Raw genomic sequence first — 27,523 nt, 5'->3', positions numbered from 1 at the left:
AGCTTCTTAATTCTTCTTCACTTTCTGCCATCAAAATGTATCATCTACATATCTGACATTATTAATATTTCTTCTGGTAACCTTAATTCTGGCATTTGATTCATCCAACTTACATTTGGCATGATGTACTTTGTATATAAGTTAAATAAAGTGACAGTATATAGTTTTGTCATGCTCCTTTCCCAATCTTAAACCAGTAAGTTGTTCTGTGTTCAGTTCTAATTATTGCTTCTTGACCCTCATATAAATTCCTCTGGGGATGAGATGATCTCATCCTCCCATCTCTTTAAGGACTTGCCATATTTTGTTGAGAGCGTCACTGTCAAAGGCTTTAATAAAGTTAATGGAACAGAAGTAGATGTTTTTCTGGAGCTCCGTTGCCTTCTCTATAATTCAGTGAATGTTGGCAATTTGATCTCTAGTTCTTCTAGCTTTTTGAAAACCAGCCTATACTTCTGATAATTCTGAATTTATATAGTGGGGAAACATAACTTACAGAATGATAAATATAGCTTTGCTATATATGAAATGAACACAATTCTTTGGTAATTTGAACATTCTTTGACCTTGCCCTTCTTTAAAATTGGGACATAAACTAAACTTTTCCAATCCAGTGGCAACCTCTGAGTTTTCCAAATTTGCTATTGTATTGAATATAGCACAATCATAGTACCTCCTTTTTATTATTTTTATTAAAGTCTTTTATTTACAAAACATATCCATGGGTAATTTTTCAACATTGACCCTTGCAAAACTTTCTGTACCAGAATTTTCCCTCCTTTCCTCCACCCCATCCCCTAGATGGCAAGTAGTAATGTTAAATATATTAAATGTTAAATATATTAAAATATATGTTAAATCCACAGACTCTCTTCATCACTAAACAATTAGAACTAGTTTGAATCCTCTCATTGTAGAAGAGAACCATGTTCATCAGAAGTGATCATTGTATAATCATATTGTTGCATTGTATAATGATCTCCTGGTTCTCATTTCTTTTAACATCAGTTCATATCATAGCATCTTCTTTTAGGATTTTAAATAGCTCAGCTGAATTACCATCACCTCCACGAAGCTTATTAGCAAAGCCTACTTAACTTCATTCTTCATTCTTCAGGATTCTGATTCTAAATGTACATTTATATTATATATTCTTGCCACCTTTTTAAAATCTCTTCTACTTCTATTAAGTTTCTACCATTTTTCCTTTTATCATACCCATTTTTGCTTGAAACATTCCCCTGGTTTTTCTTATTTTCTTGAAGAGATGTCTTTCTCATTTTATTATTGTCTTCCATTTCTTTGCATTGTTCACTTAAAATAGGAAATTTTAAAAATCTTTTTAATATTGTCCATGTGATCTTCTTAACAAAGGTTTGCCATTTTCTTCTTTAGTGGATCACCTTTTGTCTGAAATCTTTACCATGTCCTATCCATCTTGGGTAACCTTGCATGGCATTGCTAATAGTTTCATTGAGCTACACCAGCTCCTCTGCCATGACAAGACAGTGATCTAGGTGGGGGTCTGGCACATAGGAGTGATTAATAAATATTTATTCCCTCCTCCAAAATGTTAAAGCTGCTTGAGGGTAGAGGTGGTGTCATTTTGTGATTAAGTTGTGATGCATAAATGTAATAGAATGTCACTGCCAAAAATCATGGTTAATATAAAGAATATTCAAAACCTTAGGAAGACTTAACTGAATTGAGAAAAAAGGAAAGAAGGAGAATGTGGAACTCAATTAACAGGATGACAATTAGACAGTCAACAAACATTTATTAAATGCACTGTGCTAAGCAATGAGAATATAAAGAAGGAAAAAATAAGCAAAACTAAAAATGTATCTCCCCTACTAGATGTACAGATTGTAATGAGAAAACAATATATAAATAATTCAAGATATAGAAGCTATAAACAGAATAGATGAAGACAATCTTAAGAGATAGGCATTAACTGTTGGGGGAGACCAAGAAAAGTCTCCTGTGAAAGGAACAATTTGACCTGAGTCTTGAAGCAGCAAGACCAACCAGATTATTGCACTAGTCTAAGTGAGAGATGATGGGAGTTACAACATGGTGATCATTGTGTTAATGGAGTAAATGATAAGAGAACTATGAAGGTAGAAATGTCAAGGTTTGGGAACAATTTGTACTTGTGGGATGAACTGTTAAATTAGTGGTCTTGAAGTGTACATCTTTACATATCAGCACCACCTTCCCATTTAACAAATTAGAGTCAGCTAGACAGCACAGTGGATAGAGTGCTGGACCTGAAGTCAGGGAGACACAGCTTTGTGAATTCAATCTGGTTTGTGACAACTAACTGTGTGACCCTGTCACATAACCCTGATTTGTAAAATAAACTGAAGAAGAAAATGGCACATCATTCTAGTATCTTTTCTAAGAAAACCCAGTGGTATCACAGAGTCAGAAATGACTAAATAGCAAGATTAATAAATTCCAGTTGTTCCCAATTGTTTCCAGAATCAAATATCAGATCCTGTATTTTATTTTTAAAGCCCTTCTTCCCAGCCCTTCCCATCTTCTTAATTTTCTTATATCTTTACTCCCTTTCACATAACCTACAATACAGTGACACTGGCTTCCTTGCTATTCTCCTTACAAGACACCCTATTTCTTGATGCCCATAACCCAAACAATGTACCTAGGATTCTCTTTCCTCATTTCTATCTCCTGTTTCCCCCCACCCCCGCCCCTGATTCCCTTTAGATTTGCCTAAATCTTGCCTTCTGCAAGAAGTATTTTCCTTAATCAGCCTTCATAGTAGTGCATTCCCTCTAAGATTATCTCAAATTTATCCTGACTCTAGCTTGTCTGCACACAGTTTGCATGTTGTCTCCCCATTAGACTGAGAGTGCCTTGAGAGTAAGGCACTGTCTTTTCTCTGAAGTAATAAGTTCAGAGTTATTGGTCAGTGAGGGGCAGAAAATTAATTCTGCCTCGTTCTATCAACATGTCTATTTTAAATATATTAACCTGGAAATGTCTACAAGACATCCGTTTTAGGATCTCCTTGAGGTATTTGGAGTATAACTCAACAAAAAATAGTACAGCTGGACATATAGATCTGGACCTTTCTTGGACCTTTCTTACTCTCTATGTCCTCCTTACATTGTTTGAATGCCAGATGTACACTTGACCAAAAATTATTTTATGGAGAACTCACACAGGGCAAAGGTTCATAAAGTGATCAGAAAAAGTGACATAAGAACACTCTCAAGGTCTCTCTTAAGAACTTTAGAATCGATCACATGACATAGGAGACATTGGTACCGGATGACCCAAATGGTGTGCCCTCATTAGAGAAGGTGCTCTGTGAGCAAAGCAAAACTGAAGTAGCCCAAAAGAAATGTGAGATGTGCAAAATTAGAGAAGTTACCTCAAATATTCACAGGGACTATTTGTGTCCAACTTGTGACAGAGCATTCCAAACTTGTACTGGTCTGATTGGCCACAGCTGGACACACTATACCTTAACTCTAATGTAATGGTGTCATTTTGGTATCTTTGAAAATGAAGGAGAACCACCAACCAACTGCATATATGTAGTAGAGGGATCTCTGGATCAAACAATAGGCACCTTTTATGGGCTAGATGTATTTAAAGGTCTTTTCCAGAGTAAAGTTTTTCCCTTTTAAGCTCTTACATTCAAAGTATTTTTCCTTTTGTCTAATAGTGATTTATCCCATTGCTAGACATGTTTTATAGTTCAGGCTCCTAAGCTCTCTCCACGAAGAAGACAGGATCTTTTGAAACACATTTAAGTGTTAATTAATCCACATTGTCTTCTTTCCAACAAACTCAATTTTGTTTCATTATTCTTGCTTGTCAACATTACCATAGCCCTGAGTTTTCCAATAAGAGATTTACTACAGAAAGAATTCTTCTTCTTTTTCCAGATTCATTCTCATTCTTGGAGGCCAGAAGAAGACTATATTAAAAGTTTAGGAACTTATTACAGCATATTATACCCAAGAACATTCAGATACTACTGATCCCATTGCCCTGAAATCACCCAGATGTTGGAGTGTTATCAGAGATTATGGTGTTCTATAGGAGTACAGTCTTAAGGATTATTCTACTATGTGATATTATAAAGAAGTCTAAATGGTTCATAAGGGTCTCAAAATTAGTCTGATGGAAGAAAATATGTTATTTTTATTTTTTAAATTAGGCAATGAATGCTCCATCATTTCGTGTGGAAAAAAGGGCAAATGGGGCAATGCTTCTTCACTACTACTCTGACAGAAGTGGTCTGTGTCATATTGTCCCAGGTAAGGGATCAGATTGATTATTTCTTGAGGACTGAATCCTTGGAGTGGGGCAGGGAGGAAGGGAAAATATTTATGTAATAACTTTATGATATATTTAAAAGAAATATCAAGTTGGATTTATAGTTTCATATACAATCATCTTTTTATTATACTATGTTATAGAAATGCTTGTTTTATTCCAAGAATTAAGTAAATAGTTTAAAAAAAAAAAAAGAATTCGTGAGTGCCTTTGCTCAGATGGTGCACCTATCTGAAATGCTTTCTCTTGCTTCTGTTTGATGGTATCCCCTGATTTTTATAAAGTACTGCTCAGGTACCACCTCTTACCTGCCCTTATCTCTCCCATAAATAAATTGCCTTTATAATTTCCCTAGTGTCAAAAGGTGGAATAACTTTAAAAACAGATATTTTGCTTGTTTTATCCTTGGATTTAGTAGCTCTCTTTCTTGTTTTGAAAGGATATACCCCTTATCTTAAAATTTTTAAAAATTCTGAGTTAGAATATCAAGTGAAAAAACCATCCTATTCTCCCTCACATATGATTAAAGGTTCTTTCTGCACCAGAGCCAACTTTAGAGCACATTGCTGCAAGTGCACAGTTCAGCCTGTAGGTGTGTATTGGCCCTGATTCACAGCTTTAAGTCTGAAAGAAATTAGTCTACAGGCAAATAAGAATTTTGATAAAAGTATGGCCTAGGGCATCAACATTATTATACTGAAAAAAAATTTAACGGGTCATTTAAAAAGTAGTCATATGACTTTTTGGAGCCTCTTTATAAGATTGCCTTAACCTCAAGGCATTAACAAAGAATTGCCCATTAATGGAGAGCCACAGAGTCTAAGGCAAAAACCACATAATTCAATAATAATAAACTTTAGAAATGCGATGTCAGGTCAAGACCTGAAACTAGTGATAAAGCAGATTGGAGAGGGATTGTTTTTATTTTCCTGGCAATCCTCTAAGCATGAGTATTCATCAGTCTTACAGATTTATCTTCTTACTCTGATGAGTCTTGGGAGTGGATCACATATTCCATACTTGTTTGTATCTGTCACATCACCATACTCTGACCATAGCATGAGGTTAATACATGGTTGCCAACTGACTCTGGTGAGTGAGTAAGGCTTGTATGAAGACTTGGTCTGTATTATGAACGCTGGAGATCCTCTGGAGAGCCGGGACATTGTCATTTCATGATTTATTTAGGGATCAGCACTTTATCTACCTACTGAAGTGGCCTCTTAATGAATCTCTCTGCCCCCCCAAATCTTTCATCTCAAATCGAGCATCCACACAATTGTGAAACTAATATTACTAAAATGTAGAGCTGACCATGCTATGACCGCCTTCTCCTCTCTCCCCTTCCAAAATTCTCACTCACTCTCAAATTGCCTCTAGAATTAAAAAAAAATATATAAAAATCATCAGCCTTCCCAATCTGATTCCCTTTCATCTTTCAGTGTTATTTGACATGATTTCCTTTAGACACTGAGGTTGCAGGAGTAGAGTTCCAGGTGTAGAGTTAGGAAGATGAGTTCAAATCCAGCCAGACATTTGCTAACTGTGTGACCCTCTGCCTGCTTCAGTTTCCTCAACTGTAATTTGAAGATAATAATAAAATTTACTTCCCAGGATTGTTGTGAGAGTCAAATGAAATAACATTTATAAAGCACTCTAAAAACCTGAAAGTACTATATAAATTCTATATTATCATTATTATTGTTACTTCTATCATCTCAGGTGCCACTTTTTACAAGCAGTGATAACTGACTCCCCTTTCTCCTCTAGATGTTAGCACCCTCTTCCCTTTGAAATTACTTTGTATAATTTTTTAAATTTAACATGTTTTTTTTTACATTTTTTAATTACAGCTTTTTATATACAAAACGCATGGGTAATTTTTCAACACTGACCCTTGAAAAAACTTCTGTTCCAACTTTTCCCCTCCTTCCCCCCACCGCCTCCCCTAGATGGCAGGTAGTCCCATATATATTAGATATGTTAAAGTATATGTTAAATACAATTGTATATATATTATATCTGGCATCGTGGATAGAGAGTCACTCTTAGAGCTAAGAACACTTGGGTTCAAGTCCTGGCTCTGACATTTACTGGCCTGGTGACCCTGAGCCCCCTTGGCTTCTCAATATTCTAGGCAGCCTTCTAAGACTTAGGGGCAGAGCCTATATTGGTAGAGGGAGTTTGCACTGCTGGGAGTTCCCTACTTCAATGAAATCTTAAGTCTAGTTGCCATCCCATCCCTTTTATTTACTTGTGTGCACATGGTATTCCTTTGTAGGAAGTTCCATTTAAGGTAAGGACTGCTTCCTTCTTGTCTCTATATTCTAAATACCCCAGAAAACATCTTGTATACAGTAGGCACTTAATAAATGTTGAATTAAATTGCCACTAGTCCTAGTTCATGAAGGTATTTTCTCCTGGCTCAGGAATCATAGAAGCTGTTGCTAAAGACTTCTTCAACATGGATGTGACAATGGAGATTCTTAATAAGAGTGAGGAAGAGGAAAGGACTGGGAAGAAAGAGCATGTCATGTTTCTCATTGTGCAGAAACATTGTGGGCAGGAGAAAAAGAGAAGACCCAAGATGTCCGAAAGAGGCAAAAACTCTCAGCAAGATCAAGAGGTATTGAATGAGCTCTATGAAGATAGTCTCCTCAGAATCAGGCATCTTCCTATAAGAGAATAAATAGATTCAATATGGTACCATCTTGGTTAAAATGGCTGGAGTGGACCTTTGACCTCTGAACTTCTCAGTCCAGTAAATGGTACAGTGACCTACTCTGGACCTGAAGTTTATGTCACAAGTCATTAGTTTGGAATAAGCCCACTTTCAGGTCTCTATCTCTACTCTTTTTTTTTTTTATCAATTTAAGAGATTTTGGGGTCAAACCGGAGGTGTAGAGCTATTTCCAAAGGGATATGACTGATCACTTGATCTTGTACTTCTGGACACAAATCAAATGTTGGCAATAATTACATTCCATCTTTAAATAGTGAGAGGCTATACAACATAGTATATACAGTATAGTAATATTTTTTATTTTTATAGTAGATGAGGAAGCAGGAAGGGAAGAGAGAAAGCATTTATTAGGTGCCTACTAAGTGCCGCGATAAGAATCTTAGTATTTCGGGCTTTCTCTGCCAATCCCACCTAGAGACCCAGGACCTCATAAAATTGATAGACCACTATCTAGGAGGATGACATCTGTTGTATCAGCTCCAAGACAAATACAATTTCCTCTACATAGGATTTTCAGCTTGAGGAATGTAAATCCAGTTTCAATTAGATATATGGAAATTTTTCAAACACAGATATTATGGCTGGTTATGTATACTTTTCATGTCGCTGGTAATGATCTTCCCCTTTGAACTTTACATGGCACTTTGAGAGTTAGTCAGACATTCATTGCTCATTTATTAATTAACTAGACATAGTATTATGTGCTGGGGTTCAGAAAGCAATAGTAAAACAGATCCTATAGTCAAGGAACCTATAGTCTACAGAGGGAGAAAGCACGTGAATATATAAATGAATCTATGATGGATCATATGTTTGCTGAGAGGAAAGAAAGTCAGATCCCGCCTCTGATTTTTCGTAGTTGTGGGATAGTGGGCACATTTCTTTAATTTCTCTGACTCAGTTCTCATCTGTAAAATGGGAGCATGTGCCATGCTTATCACACAGCTTTGTTGTAAAACTCAACTTTGATCGTGCGCATAAATTGCTTTATAGATTTCTGTAACCTGTTAATGTGCTTCTCGTGGAATGCTATATATTACAGTTGTGTATATTTGAGGGTTATTCTCCTACTAGATTATGATCTGTGAGAGACCATATTTATTTAAACTGCAATTCTCCGTATCACAGTTTTTCTTAGACAGTATTTAACTAATGTTGATTGAAAGAATAGTTGAATGAATGGAATCTCACCTCAACTTAAATATGCTTCTGGTGAAATAATTTACATGAAAACCCTCCTGTGGATTTCACTTATTCATGAGTGACGTCTTTTTAAAAAATCTGCTAGGGGCAAAAAATGAGAAGGCATAGATTTAAATTTCAGCTCTACAGTCCCTACTTTGTGATTTTGTGCATGTCACCACTCGCTCTTCCCTATGAGAATGGACTGTCTTAAAAGTAGGCAATATTTTATTTTCCTATATCATATCCTCCATACTTAGCAAGGTGCCTAAGTCCTAGTATCTTATCAATGCTCTCTCTCAGTCTCTCTTTATCTCTGCCTCTGTCTTTCTCTATTACTACCAGGGTCTCTTTCTTTCTTTCTCACTTAAAAAACCAGATGAATGCATCAGATAAACTCTCTCAGTTTCTTGCAGATTTAAATCCAATAAACTATAATGAATACTCAAACAAGGGCATCACATTAGAGATGCAGGTAAGTGACTACTTTTGCCTCATGATCAGGGATTCCATGTAAGGATTCTGGTACCCCTGCTCTATAGTTTCCTTGCACTATTCCCAAATAGAGCCAGTATCCCACATTCTCTCTACTAATCAAATAGCTTGAGGTTGAATGAGATTTTTTTCTATCAAGTTCTCTAAATTTAATCAACAAAGGATCAATGGGAGTAAGAAGTATCACGGCATCCGAAATACAGGATCGATTACATGTGCTTCTTTCTTTCCTGTCTGCAGGAGGTTGAGCAGGCTTTTCAGAGAATGAAGGAGAAATATTTGACTCTCTCTGCCTTTCCAGTGAAGAAATCCCACTGGGATATTGTGAGAAGTATTGTCATATTTGGAAAAGGTGAGTGATCTGTTTACTAAACCCAGTCACATCTGAGCAAGAGCTGGAGCTCAACTGGCCATTGAAATGGCTCTTATGCCAGTTATTTATAGTGATAAATATACATATATATGTATTCTCTTCCTTTTCATGTTGCATATATATGAATACATATACACACTCATATAATTTATATTGATTGAATGTATATATATTTATAACTTATGTTGGTTCCTATATCTATCTTTCTATCTATATAATCTATTTATCTCTCTTTATTTTATCTACTTATATCTATCTACTCATCTATATTTATCTATTTTTAATCTGTTTCTATATATATTTATCTATCTATCTACCCACCTATTTATCTATATTGTGACTTCATTTGGGTTTTCTTGGCAAAGGTTTTGGAGCCGTTTTCCATTTCCTTCTCATTTTATAGATGAGGAATCTGAAATAAACCACACAAGTAGAAAGTGCCTACGGCCGGATTTTAACTCATCTTCCTGAGTTTAAAATCTTGCCTCAGATTATGTATGTATGTATGTGTATATATATATATATTTGTGTATATATGTATATGTATGTATGTATATATATACATATTATAGTGGATAGAGTGCTGGGCTTAGCGCATATGTAATATGCATATAGATATTATGTATGCTATCCATGAAATATATTCCTATACATATGTATGTATATATTTATATCTATCTCTACATACACATAGATACATATTTATGTATGTGTATGTATGTGTGTATGTAATTAGTCCATAATTGGGATGAGGCTTTGGAGAGTCAGTATTAAGAAGTAATTTTTCAGGACTCGAGGAAAAAAGGACAAGCACTGAGTCCTCCTGTGTCCTTCTGTCTCTGTAGGAAAATGCTTTTTTAAAATGTCTTGCCCCACATTACATCCCTTGCTTGCTTTTGTAGCGCCAGGACCCTCTTTATCACTGACAGAATACTGGGAAGCAGTTCTAGAAGGAAGTGTATAAATTGGTTGGGAGCAAAGTCAAATGAGACAATGTGGAGAAAAGGGCTCAGAAACAGGACTAAGGAGCCCTGGGTTCCAGCCTTGTCTCTACAGGGGGCACTGTGTGTAGTGGATAGAGAGCTGAACTTGGAGTCGGGAAAACCTGGCTTCAAATTTTGCCTCAAATCATTACTAGATGTGACCTTGGCCAATTAACCTCTCAGGGCTTCATTTTCCTCATCTGTAAAGTAAAGGATTAAAGTAGCTGAATTTTAAAGTCCCTTCCAGTTTTGAATCTAGGAAATCATTAGCTATGTGACCTTGGACAATTCATCCAACCTGCCTGGACCTCAGTTTCCCCCTCTGCCAAATGGTCTATCAGCTCCCCAATTCTATGATCCTGTCCAGGCAGTAGGGATCAATCAACGAGCATTTTTATAAAAGTACCTACTATGTGCCAGGCGGCATACAGCATCTACAGGTGAGCGTTCAAAGACAAGAATAAAACATGCAAGCTTAACTCCCCCCAGAGGGGAGAGCATTGCATCCCACTCCATGGGCCACACTGATGGACCATGATTACATACATCTGAGAGCAGGTCTGAACAGTCCAAATGGCTGTATTTTGAGGCTTTCAACCCGTGGCAAGCTATTCAAATGTGCAACTGACAATCCTTTGTCTAGAAGATTTTCATATCAAAAAGGCTCCATTTTGGATTGCTAGCCCCTGCCAAAGTAGGCTGTTGGGTAAAATTTCATGTGCTACCCAATGCTGTCAGTCTGGGGGAAAAAAGAAAGAAAGAAATAAAACTCATGGCAAATGTCACTGAAGCTGGACCAGGCACCCAATAGACAGCTTTGAATAGCAGGAGCGGGGCTGTTTGTGATTATTATCTATTCTGTCAGCATTTTCAATGCTAACTCTGTTTTCATTGAGATATTCAATTAGCAAAAAAAAAAAAAAAAACCACACACAACAAAAAAACAAAAAACAAAACAAAACAAAAAAACCAAACTTCTTCTCTGGGCAGAAACTTGGCATGGTGAAGGAGGGCTTCTCAATCCAGTGGCAAGTTTTTTTTTTTGTTTGTTTGTTTTAATTTGGAAAAAGATTTCCCTGACCATCTGGAGATTCTGAAAGAGCTTAAGCTAAGGAGGGAATATAAGAGAGCTTAAGCACAGATATAAGAGTAGAGTTTTGTATCCAATTATGAGTTTCCCATTTAAGGAGCTGTGGTCTTACATTCCTCAGCTTGAGAACAACAGGAGGGGACTGGAAGCTGGGTTCTAATGGACTGGTCAAAGAAGGGCACTGAGCACGTTTAATGTGAAGAGAAGACTTAATGGAAGGGTAAACACGATCAGTGCCCCCAAGTTGGAGAAAGGCTGCTATGTGGAAGAACAAACAACAACTAGCATTTGTGAGGGATAACTGGGGGAGTGGAGTGCAATAGAGAGAGGACAGGGCTTGGAATACGGAGGATACAAGTTCAAATCCAGCTTCAGACACTAGCTGTATGACCTTGGGCAAGTTAACTTCTGCCTCAGTTTCCTCTACTGATGGGTATAATAATAGATCCTATATCTTAGGGTTGTTGTAGGAATCAAATGAGATGATATTTGTAAAACACTTAGTGCAGTGCCTGAAATGTAATAAGTTATATAGAGATGCTAGTTATTATATTATTGAGTTTTTATTATGCACCAGACTCTGGGATAAATATCTTACAATTATCATCTCAATTGATCCTATGACTGCTCTGGGAAGTAGATGCTCTTATTACCCTCAATTTACAGGTGAGAAAACTGAGGCAGGCTAAGTGAATTGCCAAGGGTCACATAACTAGTAAGTGTCAAGTATCTGAAGCCTGATTTGAAGTCAGATTCTCTTGACTACAGAAGTGGTGCTCTATCCACTGCACCACCTGCCTGCTCCCAGGTTCCTTCCAAAATGAGATTCTATACTGCTCCTGAACCCCACTCTCCTCCAACATTTCAATTTTTACATTGTCTAAAAACAGAAAAAAGATGGCAGAAATTTAACAGGGAAACCTGGGACTTGTTTTTCTTCTTCTACAGGAAACCTCCAGAATCGTTTTGAGCCAATGTATCCAGAAAGGCTTTGGATAGATGAGAAAACTTTCTGTAAAGCTTTTCCCTTCCACATTGTCTTTGACACTACAGTAAGAGAACCCTTTTTTTAACCTTCCCCTGGTTATAATTATCAATGTGAAAGTGAGAGGACTCATGATAAAAAGTGGCACTTTTGATAACTTAATAATTAATATTATTAATAATTATTATCAAAATTTAATCATTTGATAATAAAGTAGTGCTTTTCAATAAAGCAAAACCATATAGCACTAATTCTTAGAGATTTAGTTAGAACTTGTCTGTTCATCTTTACCTAAATTATGTTATACCACAGTGTCTCAGTTTTCCATGTATAGAAAGAATGGGAGGAGGGGAAGAAAGGGGTCACAGAGTGAGAAAGAGAGCCAGACAGAGACAAAGAGACAGAGACAGAGAGAAAGAAAGATGGAAACAAAGATGGGGGTGGGAGGAGAGGGGGGGTTGAGAACTAGTCTTAGAAGTATTAGATAAACTTAGAAGTATTTAATTTTTTTGGTGTATACACATGAAACAATTGGGGTTAAGTGACTTGCCTAGGGTCACTAGCCTATAGTTACTAAGTGTTAATCATCTGAGGTCAAATTTGAACTCAGGTCCTCCTACCTCTGGTACCAGTGCTCTACTCACTACACCATTTAACTGCCCCTATTTAATTTTTCAATACTTCAAGTGATGTTCCAGAGGACCAACAGGTTCTACAGAACTCTCCAGCAAAGCCAGGAACCAGATTAACATGTTATCAGAAAATGTTTAACAAATAAAAAATATAACACAGCATAGATAATGTTAATTTGTGGTTTTCTATCAAGATTTGTTTCAATTTGAGTTTGACACCATTGCTTGAGACAAATTATAGCATGGGTGTGCATCTGCTTGACAGAGGAAGTTTCCTCATTAAGAATTTCCAGTATCTACAAAATAACAGTTCTCGTTCAAAACAAAACCATTTTCAATTTAAAAAATTGTCCAATGCAATTGGAAATTCCTATTCTTTTCCTTGTAAGATCTCCTTATTTACTGGAATTTCTCTTTGTACTTGGAAACAGTCTTTTCGAAGGGAAGGACTTGGTGATTCTTGTGCTTCTGCTAACAAATACGAATCACAGGTTTCTGGTTTTCTTCTCAGAAGAGCTTCTTTTCCCATTAATGATCACAGGTAGTCAGACCCACAATAGTCTTGTAATAAATAAAATCTGAACATTTGGCCACTAATAGGCAAAGTCTGAAGGCTCCTGGTCATTGCCAAATCACTGCTGTATTTGATGATTCCTCATTTCACACCTGATCTTTCTAGCCAGGTGTCTAGTTTATATATCCATTACAAATAATTACAAATTTTCTTTTTAAGTAAAAAAGATCAAATACTTACTGCCCTCCCCCCAATAATCGTGGTGAAGCATTAGAATTTTGTGAGGATTCTTGTGGTTCATCTCTTTTAAATTCTTTGAATTAAATGCATGTACATGGAATGACATTTGCTTATGAAGAGATTCATTAATCTACCCTTTAGAGTTGTTATATATTAAAATGAGATCATAGCTATAAAGTGATTTGCACATCTTCAAGTACTATATAAATTCTAGCTATTTTTAAACATTCAGAGATCAGTGACAAAATCACATATATCCACTTCATTCCAATTAAAGCTTCATTCTGAGCATGTCCAACTTCATTCAAAAGCCTTCAATGGATCACTATTGCCCTACAATAAAATACAAGTTCCTCATTCTGGCAATTAAAGTCTCTAACTATCTGGCTCTTACAGGTCATTTCTATCTTATTTCACCTTTTTGCCATTCATATGCTCTAATTGTTAGCCACATTTCTAATTGTCCTACATTTAACATTTCATCTTATATCATATATATATATTTTTTTTTTCTTATATCATATATTTCCATCTTATATCACATATATATAGATATGTATATATATACATATCTATGTATCTATCTCTCTAACAATAATATATAGTATATATATGTGTATATATATGTGTATATATATATATATATATATATATATATATATATATATATATATATGCTTTTCTTCCTCATCTCTGTCAGAATCTTTATAATCCTTCAGAGTTAAATTCTATCTCCTCCATAAAGTTATCTTCTGTTCCATCAAGTTGCTACCTAGTTCTCTCTATAAATTATCTTGTATGCCTGGACCTGTGATATTCCTTCAGTAAAATGAATGAAAGGAAAACAAATACATTTATTCAGCACTTATTATGTGTCAAGGACTGAGCCCCTGCTGAAAATACAAAATTTTGCATACAAGTGCAAAATAAAATGCAAAAAATATAAATACAAAAGCAAAGATAGTCCCAGTCCTCAAGGAGCTTCCTTCTAATAAGGGAAACAAGTCAGCACCATGTGTGTGAATGTCCTTGATGAATCCTTGGCTGTTCTTTGACTTTCCCAAGGAGACATGCATATTTCTTGTAATACAAAGAGTTTTTCCAATTCTACCACATTAACTTATTGTTCAGTCTTGCTCTGTTGTGAATCCAGTGAGTGAACATTGGGATTTATGTAGGAATGACAAAAGAACCGTGAGGCTAGTATGGTACAAAAAAAAGGACATTGACTCTTGATACAGAGGGGCTGTGTTCAGATCCTGTATTCTTTGTGTGACCTTGGGCAACATTTAATCTTCCTAGCACTGTTTCTTTATCTGATGGTGGAGACTAGAGTGAATAGTTTCCAAGGTCCCTTTAAGTTTTATGCTTATGATTTTCTTCTGGACCTTTGGAAGGGATGCTTTTACCCAAATTATGGTTTTATGATCTCTTCCCTTATTTCTTTTTTCATTCTGTTAAAGTTTTTATTATTTGCAATTTTTAAAACTTCATGGATTTCATAAGGATTTTTAAAAATTTGATGTTTTCTATCCTTTCGAATATGTCAATTATAAAGCCTATAAAATTAAAATGTTATTCTAAGAAAGAGCTCCTACTGCAAATTGACTTTCTGACTCATTAGCCTTTCCATTTGTCCTCTGTGAGTAGCTGAGGGTCAAGCAAGCTGGAGTAAATATTCAAAAGTATGTCCCAGGACTCCAAACCAGGGATATTCAGGTTGATGACTATTTTACCATCATCCATCCTCAAGTCACCTTCAACATTCTCAGCATTTGCAAGTTTATCAATAGTCAATTTGTCTTGAAAACTCGAAGAGATATGATGCCTGAAGAATGGAAAAATCAGCCTACAATCAAACTCAGAGGTATTGAGTCATCACTATTCTTGTCTGCATGTGTGTCTGAGTAGTAAAAGGATTGATCAGAGAGGAAGAGACAAAATTTTCTAATTCTATGTTGGATAAAAGTGTGGTATGGATTCACATTCAAAGTGGTTTTCTCTGGATCAGCCAATTGGACCTAGCTGTTAAATACTAATTTTTTCCTTGCTTAGACCATTCCTATTATGTACACAGAGAATATTATTTTGATTGTTACTGCTGTTCAGAATTACCACAATTGGTATAAACCAGATGTCTCTGCTGTTCTATAGTTCATAGGTCATGAACTCTGAATTTGTTTTTCTAATGATGGTAGAGATTTGGACTGCTTCTCTCACACTTTTTTTTCTGTTTTCTCCTATGACCTGTGGTACATATTGTTGAGTATGGAATTAAGGATTCAGTCTGTAACCATGGAGTGGGAAGTAATCCAATTAGTTCCATTTTATTCTATGGTCGAAGACTGACCTGCTCATGGTCAAATGTGCTGCAAATGCAGATCATTGGTCACACTTAAGATGAGGCAAAACATGGTGAATGAATAAATATGAGTCTATCAGTCCATTGTTATTGATTGTAATAAGTATGGAAAAATGTGTAAATAGCACTGGGTTTTCAGAAAAAAAACAAACAAAAAAACCCCTTATTTCTTTTAGCTGTGTACCATAATCAAGTCATTTAACATTTTTGTGGCTTAGTTCCACACCTATAAGATGGGGAAAATAAATATTTGTACTATCAACTATTCAAGGTTGTTGTGATGAATATATTTGGCACATTGGAAAGTACTGCATAAACATGAGATATTATTGTAATTCATTATTATAAGTCATATGCTTTCTCTCTCATCCTCATCTATTTCAAATCTACTCCCAAAATGCTCCACCCAATATCTGCCTGGTCCACATCCACTGTGTCTTGTGGAGTCTTATTCTTTATTTCACGAATCAACATCCTGTCATTTGGGACCTATTCCTTTCATGATCCCCATATCTTTTGGCTCTCCCTGAGATCTGGATCCTCAGTGTTGACACTGAATCGTTGGATATTTCTTCTAGTGCTGTTAGTCAACTAGTCAGTCCATCAGTCTATTAGTCTTTATTAAGCATTTTCTATGTGCCAGGCACAATGTTTAATGTTTCAGATATAAAGAAAGACAAAAATAGTCTCTTGCCCTTGTTCTTATGCTGGAGAAAATGTGCAATTCACTATGAATATACAAGATACTACATAAAAAACAAGAATCATAAGAGGCAGTTGGAGATATGTGACTAGTTCAGAAGAGAAACTAGGGCTGGACATATGGATCTGGGAATAATTTGCATAGAGATAATAATTGAACTCATGGGAGCTGATGAAATTACTAAGTGAGATGGTATAGAGAGAGAAGAAAGGAGGGCCCAGCATAGAGTCTTGACATACTCTGACAAAGAGTGGGACATCTCTGATTAGCCAGCCTGACATAGTCCTGACAGAGCAAAGGAGATGTGGTCAAACAGGTAGAAGGTAAACCAGGGAGGAGACAGCAGAGTCATAATAGCACCAAAGGGAGAGAGTAACAAGGAGGAAAGGATGACTGACAGTGTTAAAAGCTGCAGGGAAGTCTAGAAGGATGAGGATGTAATAAGGCAGACAAAAGGGAGCAGTCCCCTAATTAGATTATAAGCTCCTTGAAGGCAGGTACTCTTTAGCTTATGGTGTTTCATAGAAGGTGTAAATCAGGTTTGAGATAAGAATGAAGTGAAATATCTGTAATCCACTTAATAATCAACAAAAATCAACAAAAAAGTAGATCTACTCAGTCATTGCAGAGGGGAAAACATTCAGAACAGGGAAAGGATACTCAGCTGAAGATACAATATTGATTCAATCAGACACAGTTTCCCTGCCTTTGTGTTGCCCATGTTAGTGTGGTCAACCCTTAGATTGCTGCTGGAACTTCTCATGGCTTTTTTTTGTATTTAAATGAACAGGAAACCCCATGAACAATTTTAACCTTAGTCTCTCCTCAGTTTAAGGAAAAGAATTAACCCATCCAACATAGTAGGGGATGCTGACTGATATTTCTGTTTAGGAAAGCAAAGAAATATCTTAGTAAAAGTGGTCTTTAAGTAAGATTAGTTGAAAAGCTAAATGTATTATTTGCAGTGAGAAATACTGGGGTCAGAGAGGATGACTTTAGAGTTGTTGTAGTATTCATATGAGTTAATGCAGGTCTGGATGATCTGTATAGAGTCCCTGCAATGTATGATATATCTCTGCTTCCTCAAGCTCTGAAGCCTCCAGGAGCTGGAGGAAAGGAACTACAAATATCTCTCTTTTGCATTCCCACTGATATGTGATAAGATCCTTGGATCTTATACTTCTGAATCAGTCAGTAGAAATGCAAAAGAGGACAATTATAAAAGATCTTTTGAAGGAAGAAGTGAAAATACTTGGTGTTTGAATATCAGAGATGAAGGAGAAGATGTCAAGAATTATTCCAAAGTTGTAAGTTTGGGCGAGTGGAAGATTTATCATGTCTTAGCAGAGAAAAGAGAACCTGGAGAGGGAAGATGGCAAGTTTTACTTGGATGTAGTGAGTAATGTTTTTTCAGAACATTTAGGTGAAAATAATCAATACATGGACATACAGGACTGAAATTCAGACAACAGTGAAGAAGAAAACCAAAATATAATATAAAATATAAACTAAAAGTAATCATTTAGCATAGGGTCTTTAACAGACTTTAATAATTTCCAAGGGATTCATTGAAGTATAAAAGCTGGGTAGTGCAAATGGAAGTCTAACATTAGACTTGGAATCAAAATACTTGGGTTCAAATCTCATCTCTGATATTTTTTCCCTCTGTGACCTTACTTAGGTCAGTCACTGAACAGTTTTGAGGCTGATTTCTCACCTGTATAACAGGGGAATTGGACTTCATGTCCTCTTGGTCCCTTTTAGCTTTAAATTTATTATCTGGTGTTCATAATAATTTAACGGTAGAAGGAATCTTATAGATTTCCTGATTTCAACCTTTTACTTTTACAGATGAAGAAAGTTAGGACTAGGAAAGTAAAATGAATTGCTTGAAATATCATCCCTGTAAAAGTAGAGATATGAACCTGGTTCTCTTATGTCCAGTATACTTTTTCCTCCATGTCACTCCCTCTCATCCTTTGACAACTTTGTCATCAAGGAAAATCTAAATTATGCTCAAGATCCTCATTTAATAAATTGTGTAAGTGAATATCATATTTTATAATTATTTCTATAAAATGATTAATAGAAAAGATTTTGACACTTATAAGGTCAGTTTTTTGGAAAGCTCATTTCTGTGGTATTTCTTATCTCCCAATAGTAGCATTGTTACATGATTGCTTCTTTCTGTTTTGTTTTCAAAGGCCAGATGATTTGGATGGAGTCCCTGCAATGTATGATTTATCTCTGCTCTCCCAAACTCCGAAGTCTCCAGGAGCTGGAGGAGAGGAACATGCACATCTCTGACATTGCCAGACATGATACCACCAGGGATCTTATACTCCTGAACCAACAGCGATTGGCTGAAATCGAGTTGTCTAACCAGTTGGAGAGAAAGAAGGAAGAGCTTCGGATCCTTTCCAAACATTTGGCCATAGAAAAGAAGAAAACAGAAACATTGTTGTATGCAATGCTTCCTGAGCATGTGGCAAACCAGCTGAAAGAAGGCAAAAAGGTAGCAGCAGGTACTGAATCTGATTCATCTTATGCAGGAATTTAGGGTTAGAATTCGAGACTTACTCTATCACTAATTGGCCATGAGTGGTACCATATTGATGTTTTCATTTCCTTCTTTGCAAAATAGAAAATGATGTAATTACTTCAAATTTAACTCAGGGAGACTTTTTCTGGGTGAATAAACTATTCCTGGATGATGACAGCCTTTGGAATTTGTTATAATCTATATTTCAGTTTATATATTTAGCCCTCAATTATTTATTTCCCCTTGGAAAAAAATACTGTGATGAGGGTACTACTATCAAATGAATACAGTGGCCTCATGGCTCAAACATTCAGATTTCAACATAACTAACTGAAAAGAATTATGGTACTGTCTAATCAATTATTTTTTTCTCCTCCTCCTCCTTGACTCCCACTGGGGAAAAAAAAAAAACCCTTATCAAAACAGCTGGATAAGATTAACATTGTGATAGTATTTTAAGCTGAAGGGGATTTTAAAGATCATTTACTTCAATCTTCTCATTTTACAAATGGGGAAACCCTTAAAGACACTCCCTCTTCCTCTCTGACTTTCAAATGAGGCTTCCTTCAAGTTTTATTCAGTCAGGTACCCCTTCTTCTATGTAGTTTCCCCTGATCTGCCTGCCTGTTGTTGTGCGCTCGCTCTCTCTCTCACTCTCTCTCTTTCTCTCTCTTTCTCTCTCTCTCTCTCTCTCTCTCTCTCTCTCTCTCTCTCTCTCTCTCTCTCTCTCTCTCTCTCTCTCTCTCTTCTCTCTCTCTCTCTCTCTCTCTCTCTCTCTCTCTCTCTCTCTCTCTCTCTCTCTCTCTGTCTCTGTCTCTCTCTCTGTCTCTGTCTCTCTCTCTCTGTCTCTCTCTCTCTCTCTGTCTCTCTCTCTGTCTCTCTGTCTCTGTCTCTGTCTCTCTGTCTCTGTCTCTCTGTCTCTCTCTGTCTCTTTCTCTCTCTCTCTCTCTCTCTCTCTCTCTCTCTCTCTCTCTCTCTCTCTCTCTCTCTCTCTCTCTCAAATGACCCCTTACTTCCATTTCTATTTGAAATGTCTTAGCCAAGTCTTATGTGAACTGCAAATGACATCCAGTCAGGACCGCAAAAGTAAGTATACTATGGTGGAAAGAACATGACTAGAATCAGGTCTGGATTTTAATCTTATTTCTGATTCTTACTATCTATGTAAACTCAGGCAAATCACAACTTTCCTGGCCTTCTTTGTCTGTTAAAAAAAAAAAAAAAAGAGTTGGTATATAGATCATTTCCAAAGTTCCTTTCTGCTTTAGATTTATAATCTTATTAACTCTGCTTCTGAGATACAAAAATCTCAAATTAGCAAAATATTTCTAAAAAGCTAATAGCTGCTCTAAAACAAATCATTTTAACAAATCCAATATTTAAATAGAAAACTGGATTTCTAAATCAATACTTAAGGTAATTCTCTCAGAGGTTTTGGTCCTGGGTGATAATTGAGTTGAAATCTTTGGAGGGATGTAAGAAGCAGTGGAGAGAGAGCCAGTCTCAGTGTCGGAAGACTGCATCCAAGTGCTGCTTCATATATGGGCTTTGTGATCCTGGGCTAGTCCCCTAAATTCCACATGTTCTAGTAGCTGGACAATTTTCTAAGACTATAAATTGAATTGATAGACAAAGTTTGTTCTCTAGGAGTTCCCTTTATTGATGAAATCACAGGTCTGTTTCCCACTGCTTGTTTGAATGAAAGAATCAACAGAAATCTAATAAATTGTATGTAGAATTATCTATGTAGAATTAATAAGTATATTCAAGCATCAAACAATGCCCTCCTAACATGAAATGATTCAAGACTATGTTATGCACATAAAAGTTTGTTAATTTCTCAAGTTCAATAAAGGAAAACTTTTGGGAACAAAGGTTTTGACAAGTAAAACATACAAATATTTCTGTGGCTGATGATGTATTTAAATAATAGCTGTTAGAAATTTCATTGTTAGAGGTATTTATAAAATAGTGGGCAAAGGGATATATTAATGTTTATAGATTCTTTTTTCAATGCTCCTTCAAGTATTTCCTTTCTTCCTGTCCTTTGTGCAAAGCACCTGCCTCCAACCTGGGGAGCCATCTTGCATTTCTAAATATGATCCTCTGTCTCAAAAATTGGCTTCCCAGCTGACTGGAGTATGTCATCTTCTTCAGAGCAGCTCTTCCTTCAGCCAGCCCTAAGCATTGTTCCATCTAAGTCATTGATAAGTGTGTGGCCATAACTACCACTTTATTTGCTTCTTCTTTCTGCCTTTCTTGTTCTTCTACTTTCAGTTCTCTTTTTCCTCTAAATGATATCTGGGCTTGGAATTAAAAAGAGCTGAGCTCAAATCTAACCTGAGACACTTATTGTTTATTAGTCACATTAACTGTACGACTCTGGGAAAACACTTGTCTGCCTCGATTTCCTCAGCTGTAAAACTGGGATAACAATAGCATCTATCCTCCTATAGTTGAGGTAATGAGATAATATTTATAAAGTGCTTAGCATAGTTCCTGCTACATGGTAGGTACTTAATAAATGCTTGTTTCTTTCTCTTCATTGTTTTCTTCTTTCTCATTCTTTTCCTACTCTCTTCTTGATCAAGCACTTGAATCAACAATTCAGTTGATTCAAGAACTGAAGAACGATTTTCTCCCAGCCAATTCTCTTTCCAAGGAGACTTTATTTAAAAGAATTGTATTTCCCGAGTGTAAACTGTTTACATTTTTCTTTTTCTTCCCAGGTTATTTTTATCTTCTGAATCCAATTCTTCCTGTGTAACAAGAAATTCAGTTCTGCACACATATATTGTATCTAGGATATACTATAACATATTTAACATGTATAAGACTGCCTGCCATCTAGGGCAAGAGGTGGAGGGAAGGAGGGGAAAATTTGGAACAGAAGTGAGTGCAAGGGATAATGTTGTAAAAAATTACCCATGCATATGTACTGTCAAAAATTATAATTATAAAATTAATTTTTAAAAATTAATAAAAAAGTAGAAAGTTAAAAAAAAAAGAATTGCATTTCCAGAGAATTTAACTAAATGCCTCAATATTGGAATATTTAACCATCATACCCCAATTCAAACTTGGTACTAATATCTTATTTCTGTTGCAGGAGAATTTAAAACATGCACCATTCTTTTCAGTGATGTGGTGACATTTACCAACATATGTGCTGCCTGTGAGCCTATCCAAATAGTGAACATGTTGAACTCTATGTACTCAAAATTTGACCGGTTAACTAGCGTCCATGATGTGTACAAAGTAAGAGCTTTTGTACTAAATAGTAGATTTTAAAATTTAGGAAAATTAATAATTAATATAGTTTACTATAAGTTCCTCTTAGCCAGCCCTTATTCTTTCTTTTTCATTCTTTCCTTTTCTTCCCTTCCCTTTCCTTTGTTTTGTTTTTGTTTTAGAGATTAATTGGATAAGAATATTTCACTCTATCAACAGAATCATAAGTAGGGCAGGGAAACCAGGGCTTAGCTTAAGTGTGCCAAAACTTAGAGGACACAAAAATTTAACACATGCGCTTCTCCAAAATTATCTAGTTACCAACTAGGGACTTCATACCCTAGTTAGGAAAAATTAATTTATTAAAATAGGAATCTATCAATTATCAGTATTGTTTATAATATCTATCTATAATTCACTATAACACCCAATTCTCCATTCTTAACTATTAAATTTACCTTAAATATTTCATGTGTTGTTTCTATATCATGAATTACAAAGTTGATTTGAAGGCCTATTTAATATTGCCTGCTCTGAGCACTACCAATATTAACTATGACTCTGTTGATTAAGATAACCATTTGGAGATCTAGGAAAAGCACATTACTCAAAGGGGACTCTTACGCCTTGGAAGAGTTAAAACTGCCTCCTGCAAGAGAGCACTTTAATCCCGGAGAAGAGTTCTCTTACTCTTCCAGTTTAGCAGAAGGTCCACTCCTAATAATTTGCTATTCAATGTAGAGTACCATATGGCCACACCAGGAAATTCATTTTCTCCAAGATCTGTTCCCAGTCAAAGGCAGAATGGCTCTCCATGTCCTTTGCACCTCCCCTTTCTTCAGTAAAAGTCACAAATTTTAACTTGGTCCTTGGCACCCGGTACAAGAGAAAATAATGAAATACGTGAGCTTTTTGTGTGAGTGTATGTGTTCGAAAAACATAAGCTGACCAGGCTCCCTTTTCCTTCACAGGTGGAAACAATAGGTGATGCATACATGGTGGTTGGTGGGGTGCCAGTGCCTGTGGAAAACCATGCTCAGAGAGTCGCTAATTTTGCCCTGGGGATGAGAATTTCTGCAAGAGAAGTGATGAATCCTGTCACTGGAGAACCCATCCAGGTACCAAGCAGATGAGTTCTCAGCATGATGGGAAACATTCCATGACAGCATTGCCTTTCCTTTATTGGTACCCAGGCACTCCTTGAAATGGTGTGATTTGTTCAGACTACCCCTCTCTTTGGAGCACACTCCTAAGTAAGAGGGAAATTAGCAGGCTGCTGGCCCAAATTCACCACAACTTTAAATTAGATTTTTGGAAGACACTGGAGAATATTTGGATCTATGTGTAACTTCACTGCAAGAGTCTTATTTCCTGTAAACAAGGGCAGAATTGAATAGCTCTGTTCTTTTTTCTTATTTGGAGATATGCAGGGCTTCTCTCTTACAGGATCATAGATTTAGAACTAAAAATGATCTGAGGGGTCATTTAGTCCAAATTTTTCATTTTACAGATGAGAAAAATGAGGCTCAGAGAGATGAAATTACTTGTTGACGCCACATAGTTGGTATTAAGAAGCCAGGACCTTCTGCCTCTATCCATCCCATAAGCCATATTCTTTTCTACTTCATTATTGTTAGAGAATAAGTTTACTTTCTCTTATTCATGAGTTGATCGTATTTACTAAAAAAAAAAAAAAAAAAAAAAAGTAAAGTAAAGCAATATTTCCCATTTGTGGAGTATGTGCATTACTCAGGAAGCAGTGCAGCCCAATGGAAAGAGCATCAAACCTGGAGCTGCAGAACCTGATTCAATTTGCAGTTCTGCTACTTATAATACATGTTATCTTCAACAAGTATCTTCACACTTCTGAGACTCAGTTTCCACATCTGTAAAATAATGCAGTTGGATTAAATGATATCTTTCAGATAAAGACTATAACTTTAAGTTCTTATCTGACATAGGAAGCTGCCAGTTCCCGAAGGGTCCAGAGATACCACAGTGAGAAAGTCCAATGACCTTGCTGCTACACTGGGTCACTAACAGAGACATGTACTCAGCTGTCTCAAAGTATTAGACAATAAGGGTAGGGAAATGATGTCATCAGCACCCAATACAACATATTCTAGAATAGAGACCATTGGAGGATTTCAGGGAGTAAGTATTATTATAGATTTCAATCACTGTGTTTCCTATCCTAAATGGAAGGATGTTCAAATCTCTCATGCTGACTGACTATGTGTATGTCTCTGAGTAAATCAGTTGCCTTCTCTGGGACCCACAATCCTCACCTGTAGTTTGAGGAAGGTAAGGCTTATTGACCTTTAAGGTTCATTTCAGCTTTAAATCCCCAAATTTTCCAGGACTTGGGTTCTATTGGCACAACTTCCAAAAATGCAGAATCACCTGTACAGCAGGGTATACTTGCTGGAGACTTTTTTATGTGACTGTAGACAAATAATCTTAGTTGAAATAAAACTCAGAGTTCAGGGGAAATTTGAAGGAAACACGAGGATAAAACAACAGAGCTGAAATCAGAGGATTTTAGTTCTCAATTTTAGAAGAAAAACAGAAGAAAAAGAGAGTAGGAGAATGTTTAAAGGGAATCAATTAGTCAACAAACATTTATTAAATTTTATAGGATCCAGAATTCCTCTCCCAAGGAAACTCTGAGTGCCCTCCCCCAAACAAAGGGTTACCCCCAACCAAGAGGACAAGCTCAATTCCAAAGAAAGAAGTTCTATGATGATTATAATAAAAGGCTTAATAATCATCTGAGTTACATAGCAGTTGTCTGGGGCGATTGCCAGATGAGTCAATGGATTTATACCCCCACCAAAAAAACCCCAAAGTCACAGGGTAATTATAGAAATTAGACAATGGGAGGTGGAGCTATAAAGCATCATGCATACATTAATGCAATTTAGCTAATGTTTTGAGTTAATGCTTGGGAATGGCGCTTGATTCCCAGACCCAGAGCCTGGGTGTCATCCCAGTGCAGATGGTTAGATGTCCAGACAATCAAGGCCATGTGCTGGTCAATTTGAGTAAGTTCCCAGGCATACACAAGGTTATTTGCTGGACACTGTGTCCTTATAATGGTTTTCACCTCTCTTTCGTATGATTTTTACTCCTTTGACATGACTTTTAACTCCATAGCATGGCTTTCACCAAACAGGATCCTACAAATACTTATATAGACTAGGCACTGTTTTAGGTTCTAAAGACAAAAAAGAAACAGTTCCCATCCTCAAGGACCTTACATTTCTTATAGGGGGACAATGTGTGCATGATATGGTATAGAAAGTGCGAAAGTAGCAGAACTTGAATCCTGCCGCTGACATTTAAGTCATATGAGCTCTTTGAGTTTTACCTTCCTCATCTATAAAATGAGGGAGTTGGACTAGATGGCTTCTAAGATCCCTTCCAGCCCTGATCTTATACTTTCTTATGCACAAACATAAATCCACATATAAGGTCAAAAATAAGGCGATACTGAGGAGCAAGCTTAAGATAAAGTTGAGCCAGCAGGAAAAGGAATGAAACAAGTACAAAGAAGCCAAGTAGGTTAAAAGGACTAAAAGCAAGACTGGTATCAACTTGTGAAGATGAGGTCTGAAATTTAAAATGGAATAAAGGAAAGCTCAATAGAGATGGGAAATTATATCAATAACTGGGAAGGGAAAAAAACCCAATGTATTATGATTATCGGAACTCCCATGCACAGTATAGAGAGTAAGAAAGAGGGGGATACAGAGATACTGGGGCAGAGATGGAGGGAGGGGGGAAAGAGAGAGAGAGAAAGAGGCAAAGGAGGAAGAGAGAAAGAAGAAAGGAGAGAGAGGGAGAAGAGAGATTCAAAGGGAGAGAAAATGGGAAAGAGGAAGAGAGAGAGGTAAAGAAAGGGGGAGAGAGAAGAAGAATGAAGAGAAGCAGAGAAAAACGGGGAAGGAAGGAGAAAGGGAAAGAGAAAAAGAGAGAGAGACAGAGAGAGGACAGAATTAGAACCTCAGTTCTAAGAACAGAATAGACTAATGAGCAAACTCAACCATTTGGAAGCATCGAGACTTCATTGTGAACAGTGGGCATTGATATGTGATACACAAAAATTGCAGAATGTTAGTGATGGAAGGGACTGCAGAGACAATCTTATCTAAACCCTAACTGGAAAAGGATTCTTTTTAATACATCTCAAATAAGTTGTATTTCAGTCTTGAGAAGGAACTACATACCTTTGTTGGTAGCCCATTCTATTCTAGGCAGCTCTTTTGGATCTATTGTTCAGGAAGCTATTGTGGTTCTTTGGGATGACTGTTTCTTTTTCTAGATGTTCACTAGCTATTAATGCATTCTAGATTTTTTCAGTATTGAAGTCAAGTTCACTGGTCCATCCTTTGAAGATTTCACTCAGTTGCCTTTTAAAGAGCATTTACCCTTTTTCAATCTTGTGGGACTTTTCCTCTTCTATACAACATTTCAAAGATTTTTGACAATGGCAAAGCAATCATGTTTTCCAATTCATTCTGTACACTGGGGATGCCAGTTATTTGAAACTATGACTTGAACTGCTAAGGGCCGCTAGGCCCTTTTAAAATATTTTCCTTTTCATCTTGCACAAAGGATCAATTAAGTTAAATGATTAAGATCATTTCCAACTTGCAGTGTTGATTTAAAAATCAACAAGTATTAACTAAGTGAGAAAGTTTTTGATAGACTATTGTATGAAACAACCTCAGTTCTTAAGGTGCTTACTATCTAAAAGAGATGGCCACATGAACATATGCTATTATACACAAAATACATATGAAAGGCAGATATAAGAAACAAAATACAAAGTAACCTCAGGAAGCATGGAAGATGTTGGTAGTTTGGTTTGAACAGAAAGTTTTCATAGAAAAAGTAGTATTTTAAAGGGACTAGGAGTTTCAAAAGATGGAATTGAGGAGAGAAAACATTTAAAGTATGGAAGACAACCAGTAGGAAGGATGAAGATGCAGGATCATGCTTGAGAAAGAGTACTGGATTGTGGAGTTCATAGAAGGCACTGACTTGTAATGAGTCTGGAAAGGTAGAGTGAGATAACTTCTCTGGAAGACAATTTAGAATTATACCCCCAAAGTCACTAAACTGAAAACCC

The 27,523-nt window shown here is 36.4% G+C and overlaps 1 protein-coding gene across 1 annotated transcript in view; it reads left to right on the top strand.

Moving 5' to 3' along the window:
- Positions 1 to 27,523, top strand: part of LOC141563537 (guanylate cyclase soluble subunit beta-2-like) — a 72,337-nt gene that overhangs the window by 22,847 nt on the left and 21,967 nt on the right. The window contains exons 3-10 of the mRNA XM_074304779.1: positions 4,196 to 4,295; positions 6,744 to 6,940; positions 8,975 to 9,086; positions 12,129 to 12,232; positions 15,202 to 15,418; positions 18,821 to 19,141; positions 22,268 to 22,416; positions 23,361 to 23,507. Of these exons, the coding sequence (XP_074160880.1) occupies positions 4,196 to 4,295; positions 6,744 to 6,940; positions 8,975 to 9,086; positions 12,129 to 12,232; positions 15,202 to 15,418; positions 18,821 to 19,141; positions 22,268 to 22,416; positions 23,361 to 23,507 (1,347 nt within the window). The remainder of the gene's footprint in view (positions 1 to 4,195; positions 4,296 to 6,743; positions 6,941 to 8,974; positions 9,087 to 12,128; positions 12,233 to 15,201; positions 15,419 to 18,820; positions 19,142 to 22,267; positions 22,417 to 23,360; positions 23,508 to 27,523) is intronic.

This window comes from Sminthopsis crassicaudata, chromosome 3 (assembly GCF_048593235.1).
Source record: "Sminthopsis crassicaudata isolate SCR6 chromosome 3, ASM4859323v1, whole genome shotgun sequence".
Lineage (NCBI taxonomy): Eukaryota > Metazoa > Chordata > Mammalia > Dasyuromorphia > Dasyuridae > Sminthopsis > Sminthopsis crassicaudata.
This window is presented reverse-complemented; position numbering and strand designations above follow the sequence as displayed.